Genomic DNA, 15290 nt, shown 5'->3' with positions numbered 1-15290 from the left:
AGTACTCTGGCAGGGCCCTTAAATATTTTTAAACTTCTAATAAAAAGAAAGCCCCCCCATTTCAGTGGACGCCAGAGGCCGAACAGGCATTTTTAAAACTTAAAGCCTGCCTCGTAACAACTCCGGTTCTTTCTTGTCCCAACTTTGATTTAACCGTTCGAAGTACAACACTGACGCTAGTGACTATGGCGTCGCGGTATGTTATGTCAAAATATAAACGGCCAGGAAGCACCCGTCGCTTATATGAGTAGGTCATTAACAGGCTGTGAAAAGAATTATAGTGTAACTGAACGGGAAACCTTAGCCGTACTAGTAGCCTTAGAACACTGGCGCTGTTACTTGGAAAACGGAAAAACATTCAAAGTTTATACCGACCATTCATCCTTGAAATGGTTCCTTTCTCTTAATAACCCAACCGGACGCCTAGCCGTTGGGGCGTAAGATTGTCTTCTTTCGATTTTGAGATTTTACATCGTCGCGGCAAAGATAACGTAATACCTGATTCGTTATCAAGATCCGTGCCGGTGTCGGCAATAACTATTGCTAACTCGTATCTCAATTCGCAAGACAAATGGTACTTAGACTTGTATAATAGCTGTGTAAACACCCGCAAGGTTTCCCCAATTATAAAATTGTAAACAATTCCTTATATAGACTTACTAAGTCAGATACTAGGTTTAACAATGAGTTCGCGTGGAAAGAGGTTGTGCCAGCGGAATTACGCGAACAAATTATAAAAGAAAATCATGCAGAACCAACAGCCGGACACTTAGGCGTTTTCAAAAACTATCACCGTATAGCACTCAAATACTTTTGGGTAGGCATGTATAGAGACGTATCAAAGTTCGTTTCCTCTTGCGACACTTGCATCGCTTATAAACATCCTACGCACGCGACACTAGGTGAAATGGGAAGGCCTAAACAGTGCTCGAGGCCCTTTCAAGCCCTAGCCTTGGACTTCGTCGGACCATTGCCCACTAGTCGTAAACAAAATAGTTACTTGCTCGTGGTTACTTGTATTTTTCAAAAATATTGTTTCTTATTCCCGGTTCGTAACGCAACTGCGGCAATCGTAGTCAAACATTTAGAAGATTCCATTTTCTTAGTTCACGGAATACCGCAAACCATTTACATGGATAATGCGTCACAACTAATTAGCCGCGAACTAAAAACATTTCTCAATAAATACAAGGTGCCTAACCAATTTTTAATAGCAAAGTACAGTCCACATATTAATAATACGGAACGCTACAATAAAACTATTATATCCTGCGTCTCCACCTTTGTTAACGACGACCATAGGACTTGGGACGTCAACATACCTAAAGTACAATTCGCTATAAATAATTCTGTGAACGAGGTGACCGGTTATACTCCTTCCTTCCTTGTTTACGGCAGAGAGTTAGTGACTTGTGGTTCACACTTCGTCGATAACGATTTGGGGAATGAAATGCTTTTTCTACCTCGCGATATTTACGCACAAAACATGGGTTTCTTGACCCATATATTTGATAAAGTTCAACACTCACTTTATAACGCACATCAAAAAAACATTGCGCGTTACAACTTACGCCGAAAACCGGCTGAATTTAATGTGGGAGACTTGGTCTGGAAGCGCACGTATTTCTTAAGTGATAAGTCTAAATACTTTAGCAAAAAACTTGCACCAAAGTTCGTTAAGTGTAAAATAACTAAAAAAAGATCTCCACTCGTTTTCGAACTACAGGATCTTTCTGGTAACGATTTAGGTGCATGGCATATTAAAGATTTAAAATTACACCGGGCGGCAGGTAGCGTCTGCGCACATTAAATAAATAATGCATTACTTGCTTCCTTATCAATGTAGGTACTAATTACATAATGCATCTGGACGGGCGATCAGCTGTCGCGCGCCGTCACATCAGTCTCCATTTAGCACCGGCGAATGCGCACGCGTATTAATTTAATTTTTGTCTTATCACACTCCCTTATCACTTAGACGCACGGTTCTATTTATAGAATCAAGTCATTTTAGCGCGCCGCCTCCGCGCGGACCTGCACCCTTTTGCACTATATTTCTTTAAATCTATAGCGCGTACATATTACTTGTACACGCTAAACTAAGTATAATCATTTGTCGCGGTCCGCCACTCATTATTATAATATTAATTGATCTGTCCTTAAGCCTTTACCCGAGAACTTGCAACTCGTTAAAAAGTATTTTAAAATTTGAATTACGGAACCCGTGCGGTTGGTAACACGTAAAATATGCCCTTAGCCTCTGTAATTCAAAACTCTAATGATTGGAACGGATGGTAATTTCAATCACAGATTTAATTAATGTCTATAATATATTTTTATGAAGCATACAACGTCCACCTTCCATTAACACATTTTATTCCTTTGACATAAGGGTCAACAAGCCTCTGTTGTTGTTTGACCCGCCATGAGAGTAGAAGTATGATCATAGTATGAGAGACGACGTATGTAAGCGTTATGTCATAGTGTATTTTTTTTATCGAAATTTGCTATGAGGCTCAAATTTCTTTGGAGGGACGGGCGTACTGTCACAATGCACATAGGCGATCGCTGACATCTTAGTTAGCTCAGTGTAAGCTAGATGGCGCTTACTTCAATAAGGGATCTCTGAGCAGAATGACGGACGAACTCTAGAGGTCGCCACCGTAGTTTTCTCTTGACTTCATTTATTTACGTAATAATATGTATTTAATATTATTTATTATTTACTTATTTATTTTATAAAAGTAGGCATTTTATTACACTCATTTACTACACGAGTTTGTACGACTAAATATATCTATAATCAACTCACCCTTGACCGTTTTTGTCGGCCAAGGGGTGCTGTCGATCAGCTGTGACCGGGGGAATTCTAACTGTAATATTCTCGCCCTTAAAAGCTGAAGCACAGCTGTAAAACACACATTCAACAGCTCAGACTACACTAAACAGCTCCCTCGAAAGCTCCATACGCCCAGACTTGGTAAGTTCTCCGATATTTAACTCTTGTGTTTTTCTGTGTATTTTATTATAATTATTTTCTTTATAATTTAACTTTGTGTAATTGAACTGAAGGCTTCCCCTGGCCAGGGAATCTTTTATTTCAAACATTTCTTATACTTAATATTTTAACACTTGTTAATTCTCTCATCCGTTGTTATAAACTCAGAACTATGTTAATGCTTATTACTTTTATGCAACGGATGCTTACCGGTGTTAAAATAAATTCAAACTCAGCTAAGTAACGTTTAATTTCAAATGTAATCCTCTAACGGTTATTTAGTGAACTGTTGTATTTCAAATTTTAACGGTCACTTAGGCTATTTATTTTTACCTTTGTTTTTTTAAAAATAATTATATAAAACTAGAATCACTTTCCTTTGCCTGCCTGTAACTCCGTATGATTGTCCTTGCCACTCACTGCAATTCAGCTCGCCCTAAGAGTTGGGGCATCGCTGCAGAGGAGTGACTGGCAAACAATCTAGCACTGGACCACAACTGACACCACCTAATTTACAGGGCACCTTCCGTACGGCTTACAACCTTTGTACGGCTTACAACCTTCGTACAAAACTTCAAAGCTCCGTTCGGCTACAATTCTCACGGCTCAGGCGGCTCCTTTAACCTGACACTAAGCCCTGACGGCCTTAACTTCCGGAGTACTGCACATCCTTCCTGGCTCGTCCAAGACCCTGATCGCTCCTGCGTGGAACACTTGTCCAGGCTGCTCGTCCTGCCGCCCTAAGGCCCCTTTTGACCTCGCACCGACGACCACTCAGCTGGACCAGGCCCCCTGCTGTGGCCAGCCTCTTCGCTCCGGGTTCTTCTCTCCGACTCCAGGGAAGTGTAGGCCAGTGAGACCGAATAATCAGAACCACCTCTCAATAAAATCTCTTGAACTCACTACCTGAGATTCCGTAATACTTTTACTTTTATTTTGTCAAATTAGGCCTGTTATTTTTTGTGTTCAATATTAATTAAAAAATTGTTAAAAAGTCTTATTGTTTTACTCAAAAAATAACTTACTAGGCCTCCTTTAAGGTCAAACCTCCCTCAAGGGTCTGCCCTTGACACGGGGCAATTGAATGTTGTGTTTTGAGAGAGTTTTGTCTTTGGGAAACCTTTGTCCTCCCTTTTTTCCGAACAAAACGGGGGAACTATGCAACACTGTGGCATGCCTCGATATTTTTATGGTACGTTTTAAGGTGTTATAAATATTAATTTAGGTGTTCGAGCCTACGCTTGAACCACATTGAGATTACCCCTTCGATATTCGTTGTTTTTTCCTTATCTGTGGTAATGTTAGAGCGAGACACACTGTTCTTTTTACCTGTCTCTTTCTCTCAAGCTCGGGCAGCGCGCGGTGGAAGCCATTTTGTTTTCCAGTACGCTTTCGATATTCGTTACGTGCAGACATCTACAGTGTTACAAATATAATCTTTGGTTTACCGAAGGACCCGAATGCAACTAGATACAACCCCTCTGGGCTTTATGATAGAACAACGTGAGTAGAACTAAATCTCAAATTCCATGATGTTGTACACTATAGCGCCCGCGTAGGTTGGGTTCAATCTCAAATACCTGTACGAAGCGCTGTACTTCGGGTCGGGAAAACCATCATGCTCGGCTCCTTTCGGACCAGCTTAAGGCGATTTTGCCTATACTACAACTCGTAGAGTTGAGTCCATAAGACGACAAAGACCACGTGTCGACGTCGCACCAAATGTCGCCTCAAAATACTTTGACGCACAGTTGTCATACGACAATGACTGACGACATTTTGTCGTACCCATAAGACGACAAAGGCCATTGTGTCGACGTCGCACCAAGGGTCGCCTCAATGGTCGACATAATGACATGTTACTGACGACATGTCGTCGTATCCCGCTGTCGACGACGTAAAAATATAACAGAGTAGAGTCGTACGACGGTGTCGTCTCGATTGTCGTCTGCGGTTTGACCACAGACTACTAAGGGATACAGATGCACACGCACACGTGGTCGTTGTCGCCTCGAATATAGTCTATGGTACATGAGGTGCGTTCCAAAAAATGTCACACTTGGGCCTCGTTCCAAAACATCATTATGCATTTCAGATCATGCCAACTGCGACCACAATGGGGTACCTGGCGGACTCGCCGGTACCGGAACGAGAGGAGAGTGCTTTACGGAGTATTCTGAGGTCGCTAGACGAGAATTTCCCCCAGAACTGGCGAGACTGGAAAGTGATACACTATACCATGGATGAGCTGTTTGGGGGTCAAGATATACCAGACAAAGTGGATTCAAAAATGAGGTTTGCTGTACCGACATCGGATTTAGCACGGGCTTTCGACCCGGGAGCCACCTCTCTTTCGGAGAGGCGTTATAGGGCCATTAGAGCCTCTTTAATGAAGTGGCCCTTAGGAAGAGCCCTATTATATGCGCCACATTCAATAATGGCACAAATACACGAGCCAGATTATGATGCTTTTATGAATGCAGTTAAAACGGTACGCCCAAAACTGACAAAGAGGTCAAGTGTGACGTCTGAACTCCGTACAGATTCTCCAAAGTCACCAGAGGCAGGGGGCTCTCAGAGTTCGGCAACCCCTAATTCGAAGTCGACGAATATCCAGGCTACGCCACGTCCTACTACTCCTACTCCACTATCTCAGGACAGCAGTGGTCATCTATTGGCGTCTATTCTTAGCCAACAGATGGCGCTGATGAATAAGTTTTGCGCAGCGCAAGTGGAACAGCAAGAAGAGATCAAAGCATTAAAGGGACAGAAGCAGAATAACGTGGCAATGGATTTAGATTCTTCCTTTGCGGACAGCATGGTCTCTGATGAACCGAGGGAAAGTTTCGTATCAGAAAAGAATTCGCCAGTACATGAAAGCGAATCGTCGGAGGATGACGATACCTATGACTTTATGCCTAAGACTACAGAGCAAGAGCCTAAAATTAGAAAGGCTGACCCTAAGGCACTCAAGTATGGTATCGAATGCCAAAGACTAGGTCAGTCAGGATGGGCTAATTTAAGATATGGAGAGACCGGAAACTTTTTCAGGCGACACCAGCCTTTTGTGCCCTGAAGACAAACACCGTTTTAGCAGGAGTCGCTCCAAAATGGAAATTTGCTGAAACGTTAGAGTCCTTCGATGGCACCCTGGGGGCAATCACAAACGGTCTTATACAGCAAAGATTAATCTTCGAGGAAATTCTGGCGAGTCTTCCTAAGGACGTGAGGAAGAAAGTTAAAAAGGAATATCTGGGCCCGGAATCAAAATTCAAAAAGAACTCCACCGATCTCCTGCAATACGTATGCGGGAAAAGGACAGAAGTGATAAGGCTGAGGCGGAAAGCATTCACTCCACGCAACAAGGTAATCAAACAGATCATACATGAAATTCCGCCCTCTGAAACACATCTGTTTGAAGAGAAAATGCTAACGGACGTAGTTAAAGAGCAAGGTGGCTTACACAAAATTTTTCCCGCGAAACGGGCAACATCGGCGAGTACGAAGCTGGCCACGAAAGAGAATCGGCCACCGGCTCGTCCATTTCGCCAACCCACTCAACAATATCGCGACCGCGACCCAACACAGGGAAAAAGTGGCCAAAGACCAAAAAAGGAAGGAAGTTCCTCCTCAAGAAAACCAGCTAAGCCCTATTTCACTGCTCCGCAGGAAAAGAAGTGGGCAGCCCGGAAGTGACGTTTTTCAAGCAGGTCGTCTCGCAAAATATGCGAGACAGTGGGAGGGGGCACCGACCAGCATTCAGAAGATCATCAAGGGATACAGAATACCATTTGGGAAAAAACCGCCATTGGAAGGATTGAGGAAGAACTCTTTCAGGTTCACAACTCCAGCCTCTCCCCAGATGGACCTCGAGATAAGAAATCTGCTGGAATCGGGTGCCCTCAGGAAAAGTCTCCAAGCAAGGGGCTTTCTATCAACCTTCTTTCTAAGGAAGAAATCAGACAATACTTACAGGCCAATATTCAACCTAAAGAGGCTGAACGAATACGTGCTTACACCAAAATTTCACCTGGTGAACCATTTGCAAATACCTCGTCATCTAAGAATAAAAGACTTCATGATGAAAGTGGACATTTCACAAGCGTATTTTCACATCCCAATACATCCAAGTCATCGTCGCTTCCTCTCGATGGCATATCAAGGTCACGTGTACGAGATGACGTGTCTACCCTTTGGCCTAGCGAGCGCCCCCTCGGCGTTCGCGATGATCACGAACTGGATAGCACAACAACTAAGACGGAAGGGCTTACGGGTAATTGTCTATCTAGACGACTTCCTCTTCATGCACGAGAACTCTGTAGTCCTCGAGCGACAGGTACAATGTGCCCTGACATTTCTCCGAAACCTGGGCTGGCATATAAATCCCGAAAAAACATCGAAAAAGGCGTCGATGAATCTAGAATACTTGGGGATCACGTGGGATTCAGAAATCAATGCGAAAAGCCTGTCAGGAGTGAAAGTGACCCAGCTACGGAAGTGTATATCCAAGCTTCTAGAGGAAAGGCTTTGGAGTTGGCACGATGCGAAAGTCTTCTTAGGCAAGCTGGAATTTGCAGCAGCTGTAATACCCCTAGGACGCTTACATTGTCGCTTCCTGCAGAGAGCCCTTCGCCACCTCTCGAGGAGAGATCCACACACGAAATTCAGGATACCAGAAGTTATAATACCAAGACTAATATGGTGGTGGGAGAACGCTCACAAAAGCACCGCAATTCATCATGCGGACCCGTCAATTTTCATAACTACGGATGCTGCGGAAGGGGGCTGGGGAGCGATTGTGAACGGGCGTCACATGTGGGGAAGATGGACACCATCACAGAAGAATTGGCACAGCAATGTAAAAGAGCTCTGGACAGTGTACGAAGTACTGAGTCGTTTAGGATCCGAGCTACAAGGCAAAACAATCATGCTCCAGTCGGACAACCGCACAACGGTCGCTTATATCGAGAAGCAGGGGGGCACCAAGTCCCTGAAGTTGCTAGAAGCGGCGGAGAAGATATTGGTACTTTGCCAACGCATGAAATGTCACCTAACTGCCCGGCACATTCCTGGGCTTACAATGGATAGCGGACGGACTGTCCAGACAGAAAGCGCTGCCCGAATGGCACCTCAGTCGCCGGATTCTAGCGAAGATATTTCAAAAGTTTGGAAAACCACAAATAGATTTATTCGCCTCGAAAAGATCAGCAGTAGTTCCCCTGTACGTCAGCGAAGATGCAACCGACAAGGACAGCCTATTTACGGATGCATTCAGCAGGACATGGTGCTACGACCTAGGGTGGATTTTTCCTCCGCCAGCGATCATACCGCGAGTCCTCAGTCACCTGCAGAAAGCCAAGGGTCGATTTCTTCTAGTGACGCCACTTTGGGACAACGCTTTCTGGGAACCGGAACTTTGCCGGTTGGCTCAAGGTCCCCCTTTCCAAATTCCGAATCTGAAGGATCACCTAAAGGATCTCCGCACAGACTTGCCTCCCCCAGGAGTAGAAAACCTGAGATTGGGGGTTTGGATGGTTCAGGCTGGGCAGAACAAGTAAGCGGATGGCCTCAAGAAAAAATTGACCTGCTAGAGTGTTCGTGGAGAAAATCTACGCTCAAGACATATAGGCCGATTTGGAAAAGGTGGTGTGACTGGGCTAAAACTACAAACACATCGGTGAATAATCCCAGCGCCCGACATCTAGCCGATTATTTATGTTATCTCCACACAGTGCTTAACCTGAGAGCAAAAACAATCGCTTTGCATAAGTCGGTAGTAGCTAACTTCAGCAACCCTCTCCAGGCAAAAGAACTATCGGGTCACCCACTAATTAAGAGAATTTTGAAAGGTATAATTGCAGGGGATCCGCCGGTCAAAAGATGCATAACATGGTGCATAGAAGATTTATTGAGTTTCCTAAAGAGATACGACGTAGATGAAAGTAGTCTCTTCGCAGTGGCGAGGCATACTTGCGTTTTGCTGCTACTAGCTACGGGCAGAAGAGTCCACGATCTAACGCTTTTATCTTTGGAAAATGGGGCATTTGAAGAGAAGCCAGGAAGAATTGTGTTTTGGCCAAAGTTTGGATCCAAAACAGACTCCTCTTCTTACAGGCAGTCGGGCTGGTTACTGAAATGCACTTCGGAGCGCTCTGAAAGGCGCTTAGATTTAGTGTATTGGGTCAAGAAACTCATTTACGTATCAGCTGAAAGACGAAGACCAAGTAACCTCTTAAATCTGTTTATCACTACAAGAGGAACCGCTAAAAATGCTTCTAGAACAGTAATTGCGGGCTGGATAAGGACGCTTTTAAAGAAGCGGGTATTTCAGCATCAGCGGGAAGCTTCAGGGCCGTAGTGGCAACGAGCAATTGGACGAGCAATCGTTATAATATAGACGAAGTACTGGCCAGGGGAAATTGGAAATCAAGAAACACTTTCATTAATCATTACTTCCAGGAAGTTCGAATTGGTAGCAAATCAAGCTCAAATTTGTTATTTGAAATGTTTAGCCCTACCTGAGGAAAATTATTATCTATTACACTAATTTTAATATCAAGGTGATTAACAAGGTGATTCAGGGAAATTTAATGTCATTTGATTATTGTGTTCAGAAAATAAACTTGATCTCAATGAATATTGTGATATTAACATTAAGAGATTAAGGGGAAAGAGATTATAGCATGTTATTAGTTGAATGGAAAATGAATATAACGAATTTAAAATTGTTTCTTTGCATAAATTGCACTTAAACGGAAACCCTTGTTTTTCTCACAGTACGCTTGGGCAGCGCCGGCAGATAGTAAACACGTCTCAATGTGGTTCAAGCGTAGGCTCGAACACCTAAATAGACCCGTTTTACCCCCGTAGGGTATAAAACGGAGATTTAGGTTTCAGCCGTAGCTTGAACCACCCCTTAATTGCCTTGCCGGCTTAAGGTGAGTACTGGAAAACAAAATGGCTTCCACCGCGCGCTGCCCGAGCTTGAGAGAAAGAGACAGGTAAAAAGAACAGTGTATCTCGCTCTAACATTACCACAGATAAGGAAAAAACAACGAATATCGAAGGGGTAATCTCAATGTGGTTCAAGCTACGGCTGAAACCTAAATCTCCGTTTTATACCCTACGGGGGTAAAACGGGTCTATTTTAATCTAAACTTTGTTTTCACGCCCGTAATAACAGACTTTGAAAGCCATAATTAAAAACCTCACGCAACAGTGCGCCATCTAGTGAGACAAAAAAGATAGCCCTCATTCCGCAACAAACATCTCACCTTAATCCCCAGCGTCTTCTTCAACTCCTCGACCTGATGATGATCCAGCCGCTCTATATCCTCGTGCGGCGTGTAAAAGTTCTTCTCGAACGGCTCATACTCTATCTCGGAGTGGTCTATGGGCGGCAGGGGGTCGATGAACTTCTTCTTCGGCGGCGGGATGGGGTTGCCATCCCCGTCATATTCTATCTCCACGTCGGAGCCGTCGTCTGCGTTGTTTAGAGGATTGTCTTCCATGTATCTTGAAAAACATAAATAATAAATATATATATTTTTTTATAAACAAATTTATAATTTTATCTAGGTAATCCAAAATTAGAACGAAATTTAACAGATTATGGATGCCTTGCTAGTTATCTAACGCAATGTGGACAGCTATTTTTATGATTATTAATCAAAAATATTATAAAATCTATCATATTGCCACTAATGTGGAAATTGGTACTTTACCACAAGTAGTTGCTGAAAAAACATCGGAATTACTGAAAAATCTGTAAGTTCTGCTAAAGCTTGCTGAAAATTTTGGAAAATATTGTTTTACCACCTACCCATACCTTGAACCTTGCCATAGTAAATAATTTTGGTTTGTTTACTTTATACTATAAACCCTATAGAAATTCTTATTGGATGACGTAAAATGTCACCATGACAAGGTTCTGTGTTGGCCTAGGAATCAAATTGGTTGACTGTACCTATGACCATGAAACTGGCAGAGTCTATAGGGGACATCCCCAACCCATCATATATATGTCGGCAGCCGATCCGCCAGATCATGAAATTCCTAGGCATATCATGAATGACAAGCCACCATTTCATATTTTGGCCAGTTTAGGCAGATCATGAAATACTTAGGCATATAATGAAACGCTTCTTGTTCTGAGAGGAGGCCTCTGCCCAGCAGTGGGACGTATATAGGCTGGGATGGATAATGAAACGCCGCCATATCGGTTCGGGCACTTCGCCGGCCGATGCCACGGCACGCTCGCTTCGCTCGCTCGGCTCGTGCGTTGTAGTCACAATTCATACTAACTACTCTTCGCTTCGCTTGGCGTACCTAAATTTTTCTTTTTTTCGCCATATCACGATGTGCCCGATATAGAACTAGGAATATCGACGAATGCGTTGCTCCAATCAATCGGCCGTTTTGTTTCTGAGGCACATCGTGATATCGATTTTACGATTGGCCGCCAACATATGTATCATTATCATATATCCCATTTAGTTTCATATTTTTTTTTTTTTTTACGCAAAATTTATTTAAGAATATAAACTACTAAATAATAAATCTAATAGCTAACTTAAATAATAGTTTCATATAGGAAAAATATGTTTTGCGAATTTCCATACCAATACAATAAAAATAACCTGCATCTAATGTTTTTTTTTTACCCTGAGATAGAATTTTATATGTATCCCATTTGAATAAAGTTAAAGAACTTTGGGCGCCATCTTTGCCAGCAACATAAGTGCTTGTTATATTGCCTAAATTGAATAAAGATATTTTGACTTTGACTTTGACATGTTAGCCATTAAAACATGCTGAAACCAATTTTCTTTCAAATCATATGAAGTCTAACTTGTAATAGCTTTCTTCATCGTCCATTTCGTCGATGTCTCCGCGGGTGCCGCGGCCGGCGGCGCTCCTGGACGCGTTCTCCTTGCTGGTGACCAGATCCTTAGCCGCCTGCTGCTCCAGGCCCGCCATGAAAGCGTCAAGGGGGTCTTCTTCCTCATCCTCCGCTTGCTGGAGACAAGCAGGTTGATTTCATATTAAATTTGTTGACAACTTCTTGTTTTCGTGTTTTATGTAATTATTTTTCTGTCTTACTCAGTGATTGGTGTCCTACAGTCATGCTGTGTTAGTTAGTCACAAATAAAATAAATAAATAAATAATATGTATCTTTCTTACTTCCTAAACTAGCTGTTTCCTGCATGTGACCTCATTAGAGAACTCTCGATTTTTAAGAATAAGAATAAGAATTATTTATTTCATAAGTAACATAATGAATAGGTACTAATAAATATTCAAATAATCATCAAGATATGTTATGAAAAAAAGGATTCCACTCAGCATGTGACTTGACACTGACATTATGTGGATCCAAGTTGACATGCATACCTAGTTAATTGTACTTACTTTGGCTTTGGCAGCAGCCTCATATGTGGGGCTGCCTGGTGCAGGAATGTATGCCAGTGCAGGGGTGGGGGGCTCATCATCCTCGTCAAAATACCTACAGAAAAATATGAATGTGAAAAAAAAAATCTTCTTAGTTCCAGAGTTCCTAGTTGGCAATAGAGTTTGCTGCCGCCCACTCTAGAGGTTCCCAAATTTATTTCGTCTTCACTCACTTTAAAAAACAGTTATTTTGTAAACATATTAGTCTTGCATAATGAAGGCACAAAGGTGAAGATTTTTTCTGGCCCCCTTACCCCTTACCCCCTCTAGGCCTCCAGCACCTACAAGGGTGTATCAACACTTTGGGAAAGTCCGGTCTAGCTCATTCTAAAATCAGGCATGCAGTCAAACAAAATTATGCATATTGAAAATACAAACTGAGACATGGATGCACAGAAAAACCAGAAAAAGAGACCAGCAATAAAGTATCAAATTTGGAGTTGAAATAAAAAATACAAAAAGACTCCAAATACCAATCATAAAATTATGCATCTTAAAATTCTAAACTTTAAGCCTCTGCTATCAGCTGTTTTACAGAAAGTGTATTAATAACCATGGGCGTACAAAGGTTCTGGGCCAGGGGGGGGGGGGGGGCAAATCAAATTTTATAAGCACCCAGTCAAATAAATAAACATAATTATCAACAACAGTAGATAGTGAGTAGGGAGGTAAACAAAATCCAGGGGGGGCAGCTACCCATGTTAGCAACCATTGGTGACTAAAGTAAATATAAAATTTAGTTAAAAATTAAAAAGGTGCAGAAAAATGATTTTTAGCAGTTTTTATCCAATGTTACCTATGGCAATTATTATCATCTATTTTTTAATCAGAAATTATTGTTTTATAAAATAAAAACATTAATTTGAAGTCAAAGAACTATTTTAGAAATACCTTACTAAACTTTTAAGGACAATGTTAATGCAGTATTAGTATTATGATTTAAAAAAAAAAAACATTGTTAGTTTTAGAGCACAAGACTTTTCCACAATTCAAGCTTTTTATTCTTCAGTCAAATGATGCAGAATTTTAGGACAGTGTTGTAATTTGTCAGTGAATACAAACAAGCCGTAGTAATATCAACCAAATGCAAACTCACTCATCCTCCGTCTTCGACCGTTTCTTCCCCAAAGTGCCCCAGTTGCCCGTGACTGCATTCTGCGTAATTGCAGTCATCGTGGAATAGCCCTGTTTCGAGAGCCCCGAGTTTGGCGGCGGTACGGCGTTCATCTGCGAGGACGGTGGAGGAACGGCGTGGAGCGACACGTTCGACGGGTTCCGCTTCGGCATCGCGAACCCCGCGAACCCGAACCCCTTGCTACCGCTTCCACCCGAATTATAACTCATTTTAAACCACTAAAACACACGACACAACGAACGAAACAAGTATTCTCATAACACTTATAAGGTTAGCTAGCTTGTCGTCCACAGACGCTTACAAACAACAGTTGTGATAAAAACAATCAAGGAAACGTCAATTCATGAACATGAGACGAACTCGTGAGTTAATTTACAACTATTTTGGGAACGATTTTGTTAACATAAAATTAATGTACACTCAACGAATGTATACAATTTGACGTCTTATATAAAATGTTGCCAAATTAAACAGAAATTTTAGTCAATGAAAGATCGTGTAAGCTCCGTGCTTGAAATCAATTCATCTAGTCACTGTTAAAAACGCCCTAAATCAAGAATAAAGTTGTTATCAATGTGAATGAATGATGTACCCGATTTTGTCATTTCATTCAATAAAAAAAAAAACAAAGATTTCATCGTCAATATCGTCATATCGCATCGCATCCCATCAGCAACAAATTAGAATTTATCGTGATTTAACGCTTACAAAATGTATTTGAAATTGTGCGTATTGATATTTGCGCTGCTTGCCGTTAATAGTGCTGAAGCTTCGTCAGGTTACGACTTTGGGGACTTTTTGGCCACGGTTCTAGGTATCGGAATAGCTGTAATCGGTATCCTCGCATGTTTGGGTAATTACGCGAGACAGAAAGCGAGAAACGAATTCATGTAACGCAATTATGTGAGTAGCAATTTAAAGTGATTATAACCGGTTCTTAAACTACTTCTAATACTAATTAGCTGATGTTTGAATTGTTTTTCTATTTTATTTGCAGAAAATATTGTCACCTGAGATGACCCCTGCAAAAGTACACCAAACTTCTCGAATAAGTATTAATATTGTGTGGTGCAAATGAGATTTCATTGTCCAAATGAAATTTTACTGCCTTAAGTATAATGGAAAGAAAAATGAAGACTGGGATCCAACAATAGTGATACTGTCTATTTGTGTGAATATTTTTTTACAACTAGGTACCAACAAGTGCTGTCACTTTGCATGGTAAACAAAATGGCAATAACCTTCATGAGTTCATCATATGTTAATCAGTATGTTAATTATTCATTGATAATGTAGCTCTAAGCGTAGCTTGTTACCATTGCAATAGATGGAGTTTATTTTTGTATCCAGATTATTATTTGAAAACATTAATTAATACAAGTTTATTGAAAACACTTGTTTTTAATATTGCCTATTGTCCAAAACCCCTTGTATGTGGAAGAAAGAAACACCTGCATTTTAGTCACTCTCTGTTAAGTACCTGAATGGCTCAGGCCTGAAATGTCTGTTTTCCTAAAATGTACAATTGTCAAAACGTCTGCCTTTTCACAATGTTAGCACTTCTATTTTGTCAACTTTCTCAAAATGTCTGCTATTTAAAATGTGTACAATCTCAGGAAGTCGTCTATTCATAATGTTTACATTCCTATAATATTAGCATTACCATAATTTCTGCTTTCCCGTTATGTTCACTTTTTTAAATAGGC

At 41.5% G+C, this 15290-nt stretch overlaps 1 protein-coding gene and 1 long non-coding RNA gene across 2 annotated transcripts in view; one reads left to right on the top strand and one right to left on the bottom strand.

Moving 5' to 3' along the window:
* The window catches only part of LOC141437071 (ATP-dependent RNA helicase DDX42), a 56568-nt gene extending 42548 nt beyond the window's left edge, over positions 1 to 14020 (bottom strand). The window contains exons 1-4 of the mRNA XM_074100284.1: positions 13546 to 14020; positions 12411 to 12504; positions 11850 to 12016; positions 10273 to 10513 (exon numbers count right to left, since the gene is read on the bottom strand). Of these exons, the coding sequence (XP_073956385.1) occupies positions 10273 to 10513; positions 11850 to 12016; positions 12411 to 12504; positions 13546 to 13793 (750 nt within the window). The 5' untranslated portion in view covers positions 13794 to 14020. The remainder of the gene's footprint in view (positions 1 to 10272; positions 10514 to 11849; positions 12017 to 12410; positions 12505 to 13545) is intronic.
* Positions 14021 to 14121: 101 nt separating this feature from the next.
* Positions 14122 to 14976, top strand: LOC141437085 (uncharacterized). The gene is made up of 2 exons (XR_012452363.1): positions 14122 to 14487; positions 14582 to 14976. It is a non-coding gene; the product is annotated as an uncharacterized lncRNA (long non-coding RNA).
* The last annotated feature ends 314 nt before the right edge of the window (positions 14977 to 15290 follow it).

Source organism: Choristoneura fumiferana, chromosome 17 (genome assembly GCF_025370935.1).
Source record: "Choristoneura fumiferana chromosome 17, NRCan_CFum_1, whole genome shotgun sequence".
NCBI lineage: Eukaryota > Metazoa > Arthropoda > Insecta > Lepidoptera > Tortricidae > Choristoneura > Choristoneura fumiferana.
Note: the sequence above shows the minus strand (reverse complement) of the source record. Positions and strands in the feature narration are given on the sequence as shown.